This window comes from Musa acuminata, chromosome BXJ3-5, assembly GCF_036884655.1.
Source record: "Musa acuminata AAA Group cultivar baxijiao chromosome BXJ3-5, Cavendish_Baxijiao_AAA, whole genome shotgun sequence".
Taxonomy (NCBI): Eukaryota; Viridiplantae; Streptophyta; class Magnoliopsida; order Zingiberales; family Musaceae; genus Musa; species Musa acuminata.
The window spans coordinates 2,238,327-2,255,641 of NC_088353.1; the positions used below are offsets into that span (position 1 = coordinate 2,238,327).

The 17,315-nt window shown below is 37.1% G+C and overlaps 1 protein-coding gene across 4 annotated transcripts; it reads left to right on the plus strand.

Moving 5' to 3' along the window:
- The first annotated feature begins 129 nt into the window (after nt 1–129).
- Nucleotides 130–16,462, plus strand: LOC135581279 (TNF receptor-associated factor homolog 1a-like). 4 transcript variants are annotated; one of them, XM_009401094.3, is made up of 13 exons: nt 130–243; nt 876–1,119; nt 3,074–3,185; nt 5,805–5,893; nt 5,998–6,066; nt 6,161–6,290; nt 9,648–9,806; nt 9,954–10,317; nt 11,916–12,028; nt 12,415–12,565; nt 13,220–13,725; nt 13,811–14,009; nt 14,952–16,462. In XM_009401094.3, exons 2-13 carry the CDS (start codon nt 933–935, stop codon nt 16,269–16,271), a joined length of 3,399 nt encoding a protein of 1,132 aa, XP_009399369.2. In that variant the 5' UTR covers nt 130–243; nt 876–932; the 3' UTR covers nt 16,272–16,462. The 4 variants fall into 4 exon arrangements, with proteins under 4 accessions (XP_009399369.2, XP_009399367.2, XP_018681994.2 ...); XM_009401092.3 differs by having other exon boundaries at nt 142–328; XM_018826449.2 differs by having other exon boundaries at nt 142–328; nt 12,418–12,565.
- Nucleotides 16,463–17,315: the final 853 nt, after the last annotated feature.

A 17,315-nucleotide genomic window follows, 5' to 3' on the forward strand; every position in this document is an offset into this window, starting at 1 on the left:
AATTTATATTGTCTGTTACAATAATAATGTATATAATTATAAACGAATAAATACACAAGAAATGAAAACACGTCGGTTTCGAGATAAGGAACTTAGCCCTTGATGTCTCCATACGTATATAATTTGTAGCTTTTAGTAGTTTTATTTCTCTGCCGTCTCCCTTTTTGCCCTCTTCTCTCCCCTCTCGCCTCCGAACTCCGTCCTCGCCTCCTCTCGCTCGCCGTCGAAGCCGAGTGGGTGAAGGTTTTTTTCCCACCGCCCTTCTCTCTATCTCTCTCCCGAATTCCGGCTCCTTCTACTGCCGCACCGCGCGCCCGCGCCCCACAAGGTAGTCGATTTAGATCCGTGTATCGGCTCGGGCTTCCCGTGGATTCGTTCCTTTAGCCGGCCGATTGGCCCAGGGCGTGCCTATTAGGGCTGATTTGTCGAATCGATGGGGTTCTTCACTCGTTTCCCATGTGGGTTTCCCTCGTTCGTTCCTGGGCCGGCGGCGCAGCTGGGGACGTCGGCTTGCGGTCGATTTTGGTTAGAATTTGGTTAGTGGAGGCTTACGATCGGGGAAGAACGAGAAAAAAGGAGAGATCGGATAGAGGTTTAGTGGTCTAATTGGATTCCGTGGGCGTGATTGGGGTTTTTTAGGAGTCCTTTCTTACGGGCGTGGACTTTAGAGAATAGGGGATTTTTTCACCGACCTTGTTTTATCGTTTAATTTTTTGAGCTGCGTGTTGGGTGATTTTGTGCTTAATGCTTCATTTTTGTTTTGTATTTTCAACCTATTGTTTGTGGGTCACACGAAAACTTCGACTGCTTGTTTATATCCTTTTGTCTTGTTCTCTTGCATGTTCCTAACCTGTCTCTATTCTTTTGGCTCGCAGGGGAAGAAGAGGACGGTTTCATAATTTACATCAGAAATAATCTGATTGGTTTGGGCAATGGCCGGAACTATTACAGAGGATCATGGGATGAGCCTTAGGTATTCAGCCACAGAGGGAATGTTGAGCGAGCAGCGTTGCCTGTCGGGTGATTCAATTACAGAATGGCGGTCTCGTGAGCAGTTCGAGAACGGGGCACCTTCCACTTCACCCCCATATTGGGATACTGACGACGATGATGATTGTGGTGTGCTATCTTCCCCTTTCAACTGGTTTATTTTTCTAAAATTTGAAGTATTCTTTTTGCAATTATATCATTTTGTTTAGATTCTTTAAACTAATCAGTTTAGAAGTAAATGTACTTGTCGATGGACTTGTGTTGTCATTCACTAAAAAGTTATAGTGCATTGTAAATGCTGATTTGTATTGCTTTGGAGCTGAATTAAACTAGTCATTTGGAACTAAAAAAACTGAATTGAATTAGTCACTTAGAATTGAAATTCCATCATTGCTTTTGTGATTTCAAAGGATGAACATGATTTATTTTTGTTGGTGTCGACGACACATTGTCAAATGAGAAGGAATAGCGAACTCTTTGTTTTCTGTTCTATTAACACCCTTTTGTGCCAACTGTAAATTTTACATACTTTTCTCCCGACCATGCATATCGGTCAATTGATCAGTCCACATTGAATGTTTGGAAAAATGGCTGAAAAATTATTTGAAAACGAAAAAAAACTATTTTCTCGTACTTTCTTGGTATTTAAGTTTAAATACAAAAAGAATCAATAGAAATTCTAGGCTATAAGGATCAAATATAGAAATTGTTATTTTTTTTATTCATGAAGAATTCTACCATATGATCCTTGGTCAAAGAAAGTTACTTCCATTGATCGAAGTGTCCCCTTACCTACAATGAAAAGAAAGAGTTGGAATATTAGATTAGGTATTGAAACTCCAAGATTTTGAGCAAAATAAAATATCATGATAAGATTAATATATACATGATTCTACCACAAAATTAAATGACGAGACTCCAAAACAGTAGATCGGGGTCCTCAATCTTTCGAAGTAGTATCTTAATATTGTATGTCTATCGGACCCAAATTTGGAACTGCTCTTATGATAGATTATACTTGTAAATTGTGTGCCTTTAACGTATCAACATGGTAACGATGATTACCTTATTATTATTAACTACACGTGTAGTAGGAGCCTCCTCAGGCATGTATGACAATGGTTTGTACGGCTATGGAGGTTGGAGCACATTGGAGTCTGAACGAGTTGACTCCCAAAAGAATGATCATGTTCATACATCTGTTGGCTATGAGATCCTTCATAATAGATGAGCTCCTATTGATGTCAACACTACAGAGGGCTCCATCATATCTGTCAAAGTTGCCGAATGCCTTCGTTTTTTTAATCCGTCTGAGTATAAATGAGAGGCACTGATCTTTGAACTCCTTGATATGAATCCTATGTAACATGCATAAAACATTGCTCCGTCATTCATGCCCATCAAGCTTGAGTAGGCAGAATAATTGATTGACCATCGTTGTTGCCACCGTCAGTTGATGCACTATTGTACCCATCGCCATTATCTCCATGGACCTCACAAAGCCCTGAACGGCTAGGGAGATGATGTCTCGTTACTGAATTGAAACCGTTGTTCATCAGTCATATCCAAATTCAATCAGTGCGACTGTCGTCCCTTTCCCCTTTGCGCGTTGGCTGGACATTGTGATATGCCACGCCATTCACTAGACCGAACTCTAGATATGCGATTGCTGAGACAAGGTGCTCATCTTCCTATGTGCCATGTCGTTCCTCTTTTTATAAAGTCTTGATGTTGAGATGGATGTAGGGGGCTTCGTGCCTCATTGAGCAAAGGATTACCTAGGTTCTCTGCTATGTGGATCCAATCCAACATTGGTTTAAAATCTTTATTTTATAATTAGAAGTCAGAAGGATCAATTTCTGGTTCCTCTGCTTGTTGACGTAGGAACAATGCACCCCAAACACATGTTGTAGTGCAAATAGACAAGCTTCTTTATTGGGCGGTTGCAGCCCTTTATGTGAATTAAGGCGAACATCCAGTTGTATTATTATCCTTTCATTATGCGTTATTCCGATGACATTCTTCTTCCAGTAAAGTTACCATGTTTCTTGTAGTTCATCTTGTGATGCAACTTTTCGTTCAGGGCCAAAGCCGTCTGAGCTCTATGGAAAACATACATGGAAGATTGAGAATTTCTCAACAATCAACAAAAGAGAATTGCGAGGTGATGCATTTGAAATTGGTGGTTACAAGTGGTAAGAAGTTAACTATCAATATTTATGTCTCTTCCAATTGATTATTTCATTTACTATAGGCATTTGCATTGTTCTGCTATATGCCTTTCTTACAATTGTTGGGAGTGTATTTAGAAAAGTTTTATTGTTATTGATGTATTGTCAACCCTTAGAATTCTTGTGCTGGAGTTTCCAGCCGAGTTTAGGAAAAGTAGAAATTTGTTAAAGGATACAAGAGCCAATCGAGCCAGCGAACAGAATTCCAAAATCAAATAGAGCAAAGTGAAAATAATTTATCCTAATTAAAATAAAAATCAATTACTGTTTTATAGTTATCATCAAAATTTTGTCATATATAGTTTCCATGGCCAATATAATGTTTTATATCACATATTACTGCACATCTTAGGTGCCTAGGAAGATCTGTTGAGTTTTTCTGATAACCTATGATTTGTGAAAGTAATTTAATTTTGGTTAGCCACCTTTTAATATGATATTTGAATGTTCTTTTTATCTTGGGATTCATATGCTTTTATTTTGAGAAAAATATTCCAAAAAGATGCTCTCTTCAAAATTAATTCTTTTATTATGTTTAGGTACATATAATATAAGTATACTGTACATGTTTCGAGTAATCAGTTGGTACTGGCCGAATACCTGGTCATATAGGTTGGTGCCAATCAGTATTTGTTCTCTTATTATTTTTCTAGTGATATTAGGCAGTGTCAGTTGGTCTACTGCCTGGTTTACAGGTACCGTATTGGTTCTCCCGCTTATGGAAACGAGTATTGGACTGACATTTAAATCCTTTATGTATTGTGTTAAATATGATGTTGTTTATATCTATGAATTATTGGAGAAATTTATTACTACCAGACCATATAAGCCTGTTCTGATGATTTTTTTGTAATATATTTTTTGGTGACATTGGGTGGCATGGTTTGGTCAACTCCGATCAGATTTTTACCTAAACCAGCATACGATTTTCAAATCCTTGACGTGTTGTATCAAATATGTTCATGTTTATATCTGTAAATATAGAGGAAGTTTATGTGCTCTGACACATTTTATCATCTCTTACTGTAACGGAGTGAAAAGATGCTTATGAGTGGCTTTATTTTATCAATCTGACATAGCCATATTGTTGCTTCTACACTTTGGAGAGTAGCAATTCAGACCCAAATTACTTCCTTCTTTTTCCTTCCAAAAGAATAGAGGAATCTATTACGGTTTCAAACATCTACCGAAAGACCTGTGTAGGTCATCATACAAAATGTCAGCGAGACTTGGGTTAAAGTTTTCCTCCCACAAAAAGTTAGATCTGGTCTGTCTTGCTTTAGTGGCAGCTCAGTGTGCTGCGCGATTACATTCCTTGAAACAAAAAGACACAAAACTTTGAAGTGTATCGATTAGTCTGCGTGTGTCAGCAAGTATATGCCAAATTCTCCATGGTGGATTTTTTCCATGATCCAACACCTCTTGGATGGTAAGTGCGTCAGTTTCCAACTGGATTCTGAAATGTCCAAGTCGGATGGCAGCATGTAGGCCTTCCCAAATTGCTAATGCTTCACATTGAATTGGGTGATATGAGTGACCGGCCAGCAAGCAATGTCGTATAGTGATATCTTAAAAAGAAGCCTGGGCCAGAATCCTGCAAGAGACATGCCCCATCAGTATTAACTATTAAGCTTGGTCCAGCCTGGGGGAGGTGGCTGCCAATTCAGCCTGGGGAAGGGAAGCTACTTGATATGCTTAGTTGAACATCCTTTGGTTCTTTTCAAATTCTCCTAATGAGATGCCTAAATGAAGAAGATAATCAACCATGTGTCTTTTCTATCAATAACATTAATCTTGCTGAAAAATTCATAAATCTGCAAATTCTGTTTCTTTTAAACATAAGTGACACAATTTTTAGTATTCCGCTGTATGATTGTTTTGTTGGTCTGTACATTGTTCCTTGATAAATATTTCTAGGTGTTTTCAAAACATTTTTTGTCAATTTGGCATGAAGAAATGTTTTATTATTGGTCTCCCTAGGAAAGTGTTGCACAAGGTTCAAGTCATGTCAACAGCCTTGTTCATTTGGCTGCCCCTTGTAGGCAAAAATGCTGCATAATGGTTATACTCATAGGAAGTTCACTTTTTTTTTCATAAGATGATGAAATTTCCATTTTGTGGTGGTACGGAAGGATATAGCCTGCAGTGAATTTAGATCTCATCCTTGGTAGCTGAAAACAGCTAAGATCCTCATCTAAGATGTTTCGATATGTTCAAAGGAGACCTGTAGATGTTGTGGCTAGATAAGATGAATCAATTAATACTAGTGGTATGAGGAAAGGTAATGGGAGACCTAAGCAATCGTTACTAGAAACTTCAAAAAGAGATCTAATGCTAGACATGCCCTTGTACAAAGCTCAATGGTAGGAGAAGATCCATGTGGCTGACTAAAATTTGGAACGGCTTGTTCTTGTTGTTGTATCCTTGGCAGCTGAAATGACATGGTTATTATGACATCCACAATCTTGAATCACTACAATCTATTGACATGCTTGCTTATACAAGACATATCTGATAGAATCTGTCTTCTAAGTAAAGTTTTCTGTAGTTATCAAGTTTTAATATTTGCTTAAAATTTTGCAGGTTCATTTTGGTCTACCCACAGGGTTGTGATGTCTGCAATCATCTTTCTTTGTTTCTTTCTGTTGCTAATCATGAGAAACTTCTGCCAGGTTTGCAGCCTGTTGTATTGCTATTCTCATTGGTCCATACAACTTATGTTGTAATTTTCAATGACAAACATCACAATGCTTTTATAAATTTATAAAATTGGCAGGTTGGAGTCATTTTGCACAGTTTACGATAGCTGTAGTTAACAAAGACCCAAAAAAATCAAAGTACTCTGGTCAGTCAAATAGCAGAAAATGTTAATTTAAAAATGCTCTCCTTAGCATCCACTAAGCTGTTTTAGGAGCTTATGCTGTTGAGGAAATTTGCAGATACATTACACAGGTTTTGGAAGAAGGAACATGATTGGGGTTGGAAAAAATTCATGGAGTTGTCAAAAGTTTATGATGGCTTTGTTGTCGCTGACACTCTTGTTATCAAAGCCCAAGTTCAAGTTATTAGGTACCTTTGTCCTATGTTAGTTTCATATAATGCTTCTAATAATAATTTCTAACTTGATTATTTTAGTTGACTGAATCTCATTGTTGAAATTAGGAATCTGCAATTGACATGGATAATGTGGACTATCTAAATTTCTGTGACACACAATTGTTGTGGTGGAAGTGGCTTTGAGTGATACTTGGCTATATAATATCGACCTTAGATTGCACATTTGTTTTATCTGTTGTACTTGTGAACTTAGTGATTTGGTTAACTGCCTTTTTAAATATGAATCTGCTCCACTCTTGCTAGTCCCATATGGGTATTTATATATTCTGTCTTATTTTCATAAATTTTTTTGATAATATTGTTACTCTGGCTTATTCAAACTCTTCATCTGGTCTTATGACCGAGCATGAAGTAAAAAGGTTCTTTCTGGTAATTAGTAAGGCCAAATTGGGCTTTTGGTTTCAAACTTATTGAAAGTGGGTGGAAAGTGGCAGGGTAGTGTATCGGAAATTGATGTGGATGAGATTTAGGAAGAGCCAACCACATCTATGCAATTTATAAATAGTTATCGTGACAGCAATTTAGCCAAGGAGTGTGATTTTGAGCATAGTGTGGAAGTGTTTGAGAGCAATGAAGCTTCATGGTCTGTTCTTATCAAAATTAAGGATGAATCTTCACGTTCATAGGAACAATGATTAAGTAGATGAGAATAAGGCTTTAGAACAATTTAACACTTTCACTCAAATAGTCTGTCAAGCTTTAAAATTGCAGCTGATTGGCTTTTAAAGTGGTCTAACTTCTAGAAAAAAGAGTCCTTTGAATGTTGGTTTCAGATAATACTTTTCCCCTGAGAAAATAAATAGAGAAAACAAATAATTAACACTTGGTGAGGAATTAAAATGAGATGTTGATGATCGAGATACAAATCGTGTATAAATGGTATTTAGTTGTATAAGTTCTAAGTAATTAGAAACAGTAAAGTTCTAACTGACTACTATGATATAATCATAGCATGAGTATTTCAAGGTGACAATAACAGTTTAATGAGGAAGAAGGAAACAACATATATGGCTATCTAACTGGTGGACTTGGCTGTATACTTTGCTCAACTATATGCAGCTGCTTGAGTATCTGTGGCTGTATGTATTCCATATATAATTATGCCGCATGGTACAGCAGATTAGTTCTTGTTACAGGCATCCACACAATTTGCACAGGATATGTGGCAACAAGGACTGCTTTTTAAAAACCACTAATAGTCATCTCCTTTGGTGCTTTATTTTTATGCTTCCATATTATTCCTTGAATCAAAGGCTCTATGTCTTTGTGAACCAATGTCTCTTTGGCTTGTCCATGCAATTAGAGTTTCTTTGAAAGGTCTGTTTTATCCTGTTTTGGCAGTCTTGCAGATCCTTTGGTCCTGATTTCAGTTGTTAGATGTGGTTTAATGATCATTTTTCCTGCAAAGTTGCTTGAGACATGTTTAGTAATGGTATACTTCTTGACATTACCATGCTGCTATTGAAATCCAAATAAACCAACTGAACTCAAGTACTGGTCGGTATGGACCTGTTGTAATTTTTGAGTATCTACCTGGAGACTCTAATATCGTGGCACATAGGGCTGCCAGTTCTGGGAGAACAGCAGGCTCTCCATTTTTTGGTTCTCTGATCATCCTTCTGTTACACATTTTGTAGTTTCCTTTTAATTTAACCTCGTTTTCCTTCTGAAAAGAATTGGGTCGTGATGCATATTTTGGTCCATATGCCTTGAATTTTCATAGGACACTGTGTTTTATAAATAAAGATGACAAAAGGAACAAAGGGATCGTAAGACATAAAGTTGATAGCTTTCTCTTTGTAGAAACTAAAAGTAGTATTAATTAAGACGGGTACACAGGTCCCTTTTTACGTCAGAGTTCAAAATCAAAAGCAGATTGAATGGCCAATCCCTTTTCAGATCTGGTTAGACTAGACCTATACTGTCTGGCATGTTTTGCCAGCTAGTTTGCAACTCTATTCTATCCTCCAAAAACATGAGAAATTTTATATTTCCCATAATGGTTAAGTAGAAAGAAAAAAGATATAACTACAATCAAAATAGTCCAAGGTGGATTAGTTTTCGCTGTTTAACAGGTGACACTGATTCTTCAAATCAATCTCAGTATGAGTCCTTTGGATGCCCTCCTCCAATTGCAGTCTTTAAAGTTTAAACCCTTTCTAACTGTAACTGCTTTGCAGTATAAAATAGAAATGTTCTCCTCATACTTGCATCCACAGAACAAGCACTTAGCAGTAACATCTCTGATGATAACGCCTGGCCTTCCCTCCACCTGGTTCCAACTTCCAACAACCTTCTCCATTTAGTTTGCACCAGCCAACAGATGGTTTAACCCAATAAGGTGACAGTTGAATATAACAACTTGTTGTTAGCTTTGCAACATAGTTTTGCTCTGTATATCTAATGGCAGTCATACTATCAAGTTCCTCGTTGAATTGTGACTTGAGTTTTGAATTGGTCATGTATTGCATCTTTTTCATTCATAGTTGATAAATTTATTTGAAAACACTCATAACCATAGATTTTCTTTGTCCTTGAAGTTTTGCAATCATGGTTATCAGTTATCACTACCAGTTCAATAAAGATGTTCAAAATTAGGTGAGTGGCACACTTTGTCACATTTGCCACATTGTTTTCCATTTAATTTTTAATAAACATCATGTGGTGTTTATAAGCATGTATATCTTTTTGATGAAAAGAGAGCCAAGAGGTTATTGAATTAAAAAGACAAAGGTTAGCAGCATAAATTTTTTTGTACCTGTATGTGGGGTCATGTTTTTATAGTTTGCTTGGTGCATTATGTTATATTTACATCGGTATATATTCTGGGAGTGTTGTATTTTGAGGATTAGCACCATTTGGATTTTTTTTTTAAATCTCTTGATAGGGATGCAAAACCAAGTATAAGACTCTTACATGATGTTCCATTTAGGTACTCTGGGTTATGACTAAGTAAATTAGACAGGAAGCATTATCGTGCTAAAAATTTCTTCGTTCAATGTTTTTGACCTTGGATACAGAGATGTCCTAATGCTTGTATCTGTTCTAATATGCACAAATATGGATAATTGGCCTTTATCTGGTTTCTGTTGAGATCAATACCAACTTTTCCATGTTAAATGTGACAATATGTTGTTTTAGTGATTTCATTTTTATTATTGTACATCCATCTGCTTGGGTTTCTTTTAACATCTTTTTGAGTGGAAATTTGTATTATTCCTGCTTATGATATAATAAATTTACCTGTTCATTAGTACCCACTGTTGATATTTTCATGTTCTTTCTTAACTTTTGCATTTGCTACTTCAGGGAGAAAGCAGATCGACCTTTCCGTTGTCTTGATTGCCAATACAGAAGGGAACTGGTTCGAGTGTATTTGTCAAATGTAGAGCAAATTTGCCGTCATTTTCTGGAAGAAAGAATAGGCAAGCTTAGCAAATTTGTTGAAGATAAAGTCAGGTGGCCCAGGTTGGAACTTTACTGGATTTTTGTTTTGATATGAGGCAACGATTACCTTTTAATTTTATCATAATTTTGCTACATGTGGTTCTACTACCTGCAAATTCCTTTTTAAGTGGGTGCAAACTTGTGATGAATATTGTCTGGGTTTTGTAGTTTTCGTGCTTTTTGGTCAGAAACCGATCCAAATGCGAGGCAGCACATGTCAAGAGACAAAACAGATGCTATATTGAAAGTTGCTGTCAAGCATTTTTTCATAGAGAAAGAAGTTACATCAACTTTAATTATGGATTCTCTATACAGTGGGCTGAAAGCTCTTGAATTCCAGAGCAAGAACATGAATGGAAGAGATAAATCAGTAGACTTAGAGGAATTACCAGCTCCTATGGTACATGTTGATAAAGATTTGTTTGTGTTGGCTGATGATGTAATCGTTTTGATCGAAAGAGTTGTATCAGATTCATTGTCTCATCAGCCTTTGCCTTCAAAAGATGACAAGTGTTTGCAGAACCGTATAAAGGTAGGTAAAAAGAAACTATTTAATGTGCAATTCTAGGTGAATTCATTGTTCTCCTTGAAATGCTTGATTTTTTTATGTTAGTGGCGGTGCCAAAGAAGTTTTTCTATGTAATACCATGTGATATATCTAGGTTCATGCGTTCAGATTCCCCTTTTAGTATATATATGTACTTTTGGCTTAGAGAAGTTTCTCGACTTATCAGAGAAGTTTCTCGACTTATCTGACATGTTTATCTCCTATCTTATATTCCAGACTATTGTGTAAGGTGTTTGGGTTTGATTCTCACAATCTGACCACATGAACTGCATGACCTCCGTATTCTTCCCAATGGTGGCAATACAAAATAGACTTATCTTAATTTGGAAGGCTTTCAATTGATTTATGAGATTCTAATATTTAGTTTCAGTATCATAGAGATTTTTAAGTTATATGGATTGAAAGATCTCAAGGGATTTTTTGGCACTTAAGTTAAGCCAATATAGCATTTAGATTAGGCCCTCAATAGTTGTGATCACCAAATGAGAGGAGAAATGAGTGTCTGGTTTTGTTCAGAACACCTTCTAACTAGGTAACTAGGGCTTCTCTCCTTCAAGGCATATAAGTTCCAATACTTGATATCTTGTGCTGTTGCAAATAGTATTAAAGGGAACCATTGACATTGACTTGGCAATCTAATTCAGGTTGCAGTCATCAGCAGTAGAATTTAGGATCTGGTGCTTGTATTCAATTGATCTGCAGATACCTCTGGTCTGCCAAAACACTCGTTTCTTTATTCATGAAATCTAGTTGTATTTGACAGTTTTGACCCGACAGTCAAATAAGAACTTTGCTATATATTGCTTCCATTTTCCCCTTTTTCTTGTGATACATATAATCAGTAGCTTCACATTCATGTTACCCTGTTCCTTTTCTCACTTCTGGCCTTTTCTTCTTTTTCATCCTTTCTAGGTTGAAAATTTTTGCTGTTTGGTTTCCATTGCAACTAGATCTAATTTAACAAAATTAACATCATTGTCTTTAATCATCATTGTTGGAAGTTGAAATTTGGTGCTTGTAGTCAGTTGATCTGCCAAAACATGTGGCTTTGTTAATGGACTCCAGAAGGTTGTATCTTGCAACTGTGACCTTGTAGATGAATTATTGCTTTTCCATATAATACGTACCATATTTTTTTCCTTTTCATTTTGTTTGGTATATACTCAATAGCTGCACGTTTGAGTCACTTCTGTTCCTAATCATGATTCTTGATGTTTCTTTTTATGACCTACCTGTTTGAAATCTTTTGCTATTCAGTGTTTGATTGTAACTATCTTCTTATATATGATGCAATTAACAACATTATCCATCTTATTTTTAGTTCCTTTAGGCTATGCTTTACAAAAACGAAGAAACCTATTTGATTCGCAATATCAGACTAATGTGTACACCCATTCAATTTACATGGTTGTGCATTTTGTCATACATTAGATTTTGGCTTTCTCTTTTCACAGTATCTTGCTTTAGGATATGTTTCACAAAATATTAATTTCTCTTGTGCATGAAGACCCATCTTTCAGATCTCTATTGCTGAATATATTTCAATCATCTTGCATATGTAGGATGGAAGTTCTGGAGATGAATTTAACAAGGCTTCTATTGAGCGAGATGAAAGGCGACTTATGGAGCTGGGTCGCAGGACTATTGAAATTTTTGTCCTGGTTCACATATTCAGGTATCACTTATCTTCGGCATTATTGACTAACATTTTTTAAGAAAGTTTCAAAGCAACCTTAACTTTGGTACACTAAAGATTCTTTATGCAATTACACATTGGCATTGACATTCCTAGCCTGTTTCAGATCAATTTAATCAAATGGCTATGGCAAGTCGGTCAACTGGAGTTTATGCATGTAACTGCAAGCGATCCTAATACTTCTCTAACTTAAGTCATGAATTTCAAATTTTATGGCCTATATTCTTGTTCAGGATTTACAGTTTGGTGTTGTTTGATGATGTCCATAGTTTGTGCTTTCCATCTATGCAGATTGTCTGTGGACTAATCCTACAGTATCCTTGTTGTCCTTTTAAGTATCTTTGTTCCTCGCATGTTGTTGTCAGCAGTAGGATCGAAGTTTCCTACCAGGAGGCTGTTGCTTTAAAGAGGCAGGAGGAGCTTATTCGGGAGGAAGAAGCAGCTGGCCAAGCTGAAAATGAGCTTAAGTCTAAGCGTGGTGTTACTGAAAAGGAAAAGCGTGCAAAGAAAAAACAGGTTTACTATTGAATATTAATTCATCAAAATTTAACACAATTGATCTTGTACAAATTAACTTTTCATCTATCTTGGATTGGGTGACTACTCTTGGGTTTCCCACCTGGGGTTATGGGGTATCTCACTGGGGTCTGTTGCTAAGTTCTATATTTGGCATCCAGGTCATGTGCTTTGAGTTTGATGTATGTTTTAACATCTTTCATTGATTGTTTGTTTTATAACGTATCATCTAGGATACAGTACAAGGTATCATTTAGGTTTTTCTATCTTGGTTCAGATGGATTTCGTAGCTGATTGTCTTAACTTCAGGTTATGCTTATTCTTTTGCAACTGGACCGCAATCTGATTTTACTTTACATGTGTTGTGTTTTCACATTTGGTAGGTGGAGTAAGCTTATTTATATTAACATGAAACTAACTGTATCTCCAGTCCACTTCTGTAATTGTTGTGTTTAGCTTTATTTGTTGTGTTGCAATTGCTTCCTTAAAAATTCTTATAGACATTGGTTCTTTTTTTTTATGTTCGTGCTGTTAATTTTTGCAGTGGAATGGACATATAATAGTTTGTTGCTTTTTTTTAGTTATCTGTAACAAATTAAATTAGATGAGGTTGTAGTGCACTTAATTTTGTTGTTTTCCTTATTCTTCTTTCAGGCTAAACAGAAGCGTAATAGTCGCAAAGGTAAAGAGAGAGGAAAGGATGAGAGGTGTAATCAAGTACCGGAAAGACTTCAACAGGAAACTCCATCGGAAGAAAGGATTTCAGATAGCTTCCTCCAACAGGAAATTCCATCAGTAGAAAGGATTTCAGATAGCTTCCCTTCTGAGCGGGTAGAATTGGTTACTGAAAAGATTGGTACCCTGGAAGATGCATCTGACGTGTCTGACACTGGAGATGATGTCATTGAGGTTCTGCAACCGGGATCAAATGACAGAGATTCCAGTCCTAGTAATTGGGATATAGATACATCAGAAACTCATCTGGCCGCTGAAGCTAGTGTCAGCGATGTACAAAATGGGCAAAGTGAAAAGAGGAGCCAATCTGCAATGGACGACAGCTCCTCAACATGCTCAACTGATTCAGTCCCCTCTGTTACCATGAGTGGACCATACAAAGGAAGCACTTTACAAAGCAACAACAATATCCAGTCTCGCAACAGGTAATTTGCATATGATGCATATGAGCATATTTTGTAGTGACTGTAACTCCTGGAGTTTTTAATGAGTAATGAGCCGTATCTTCAGAGGAAAAGGTCGGAATGAGGAAACACATGAACGGATGGGTTTAACTAATGGTGGGCATATTCCACGATCTGAAACAACTCTTGTTGATGGCCATTCACATGATGTCACTGGCAGCAAGGTCTCACGACCTGAATCAGAGGCCAGTGTATTCTCCCTAAAGGGTGAGATGCAGCGGCTTGAGAAAAATCTAGCTGAAAAGGTGAAGTTTATTCTTATATTGAAGTTTTACCTTTATTTAGTGGGTTTTATGATAATAACAAACTTAAATATGTTTCATAGGTTAGATGCTGCTTCCTGGATAGTTTTAGATTGTGATATGCTATGCTACGTCTTCTTGATCTAGTTTGCTAAATAATTCCTAGAGGCATGCACAAAATATGTGTCTTGGAGCTTTATTATGGATAGATTGGTTATTCTGGAATCTGGTATATTGTGGTATACTTGCTAATATTTCTATTATGACCTATAATTTCTTTTTCAAAAGATAGGCCATAAATGTTCTATGGTTGTCCTACTATGCATGCAGTAGTTTTCTTGTCTGTTTTATTGCTTCCATGACTATAGTCTGCATCTGTGCTTGTTATTTACATTTATTTATGGGTGTCAAGTTTCTCATTTGTTTTTTAAGATGGATCATTTTTTTTTTAACTCCTATTGCTTGGTGCGGCTTTAAGTTTAACTAGTTTTCTTTATTGTGTCATTCTGAATTTGCATGAGAACATCTGGGTCATTGTCTCTTCATGAGTTGGTTTTCTCTCATTGCCTTTTTGATGAGTCTTCTTGAAGCTATTCAACTGGGGTAATATTTTTTGATGAGTCTTCTTGAAGCTATTCAACTGGGGTAATATTTTTCATTCGAGCAATTGCCATATACATTTTTATCGGTTCTCTCAGCTGACCATTCTTCATCTTGGTAGGTGGTTTTGTTTGCCCTTTTTTATTAGGATTTACATGATGAGGATGTTTGTTATCTGCACAATTCTCTTATTTAGAGTTTACATTCGGTCATATAACTCTGTACCATACTTGAAGCGTATGCCTCTGTATGAACTTGTGGAACATTGGGCATTTTTGGAGTAGAATCATGTTAACTGGATTTGACTGGAATCAAGTTAATTTAAGCTATATCTTATTGTCTCAGGAGGAAGTTTCTCTTCAAAAGAAGCTAACTCCCAATGATCAGGTTGATTCAGAGAAACATTCTTCTTCACCTAGCCTTGGTAAAAAGATATCCAACATTCCTCAGCAGCCTAAGCAGTTGTCTGTGATAACCACCTCCGTGGCTGTTTCCACCACTGCCACCATCTCAGTGGAGCCAACATCTTCTAAAGAGCAACCATCAAGCAGCGCTGCACAAACTGACAAGGTTCCAGCTATTGCATCAAGATCACCCCCAATTGTGTCCAGTATTCACTCTGAAGCTCTGAAGCAAAACACACAAGCAAAGATTAATGGTCCACACCAATTCAATGCAACATCAAGGCCTTATAGTGCTCCTCTCATCCCAGCACCAAGGCCTACTGTGCCCATTCCTTCCGCAGTTCAAGCAGTACCTCTACTTTCACGCTCTGTGAGTGCAGCTGGTCGATTAGGCAATGATCCTTCTCCAACTGCCCCAAGTTTCGTTCCACAGTCATATAGAAATGCCATAATTGGTAAAAGGGGATCTTGTTTAAATGATGATACTACATCCTGCAGCCAAAGTGTTGCTTATTCGCATTCTCCATCAATGTTTTTATCATCTACATCTATGCTTCCACCTCAGACTCCTACAAGGATGGACCATCCATCACTTCGGCATGGATTGACCTTTGGTTGCCTTAAGCCTGAAGTAGTCCACAGCCAGCACCTAGGGAGAGGAGACGACAGCTACCATGAATCCAGCAGCAGCAGCAGTCAGAGTTTTGGCTCAAGTCTCGGGGATAACATGGGGAAGCTCAATGTTTATGGAAAATCACTTGCACAGAAATATCCAGCTGAGAGTGCCTCCAGGGTTACCCCATATCATGTCCAAGGGACGGTAGGGGATGAGTTCCCCCATCTTGACATCATCAATGATTTGCTAGATGATGAACAGAACGTTGGAAGGACAGCAAGAAGTCCCCAGTATGCCTTCAGTCGGCAGTTCTCCTTTCCGGGTAATTTGTCTTCCGCCGACACCGGGTCACTAGGTAGCTCTGGCCAGTTTGAACAACTGGATCAGTACTATGATGAGGGCTTCCATAGGGGCTACGGTGCATCCAATAACCCTCCCGAAGGGCTGAGGGATGGACGTATGCAGCAGATGGATCTTTTGGCCTATGCTAATCGACAGTTTGATGGACTGATGCGGAACCAGCAGCCTTATGGAATTACTGATCTATCGATGCTCGGCCTGAGGGATGCAGATGTGAATGGATACTCTTACCAGCTTCAAGACTATTTTGCAAGAGGCGGGAACGGATACTTGTACCGTCCTTGAGGTAGGTAACCTGAGAGCACATACGATCATGTGGTCTTAGTAATGGTTATAATTTGAGGTAATTTATTCTTCTGAGCTTTGTTGTGCTGTAATCCTCTCACCTTTATCTTTTTTTGTTCATCTCCTTAAAGAATATTTGGTAGAGGAAGATTCTGCATTTCCTCTTTTGTAGTAGTGCATCTGCTTTTGTACCTCTCACGAGTCTTTTCTCTCACACCCTTAGAGAAGACAAAACCTGAACTAATCTGCTTGGGTAGAATGCTGGGTTTTGGGCATGCAAGTTAATGTGGTTAGATTTTTAACGATCGTCAGTGGGTGTGAAAAGGCCAAGGATATGGGTTGAGACATCTCCATAGTTAGCATAATGTACTACTCTGTAGTTGATGGGTTTTAGATTTGAGATCAGGAAAGAGGGACTTGCAGAATTAATAGTAGACAACTCACATTATATTTTTCTTTAATCGTGAAATTTTGTGGCCGGTTGGACAAACTTTACAGTAAATGAGTTGTGGTACACTCGGATTCCAGAATTAATAGTAGAATGTACTCAATTAGACTATAAAATCTTTTGAAAAAAAAAAATGAGTAATTATTTGTGTTATATTTCCTATTGATGTTTTTGAAGTTAGTTGGGCAAATTTTATGTTGCTACATTCGTCAATAAATTGTGTTGCACTTGATTGTAGCATCAATTATGGTATAGTTCATTTGTATCATAATTCCGTATACTAGTGTTGTGCAGTGCGGTGCAGAGCATTTACCGAGTGTAATATCATGAAGTTCATTCGACTTATCTCAATCTTTTGACTTGAGGTGTTTTTTTTTTATTATTTTATTTTAATTTTTATGTGATTTTAAAGTCAAATTTGATGTATTTACATGTTAATTTATAATTGTAATATTATAAAATTTGTTAAACTCATCTTTATATGTTAATATAGCAAGCAGATGTGATATAAATAACGATTTGACTAGTTTTAGGATATTTAGATAATTTTTTAGATTTTTTAAGTCACATTTGGGGGTTCACATTCAAATACTATA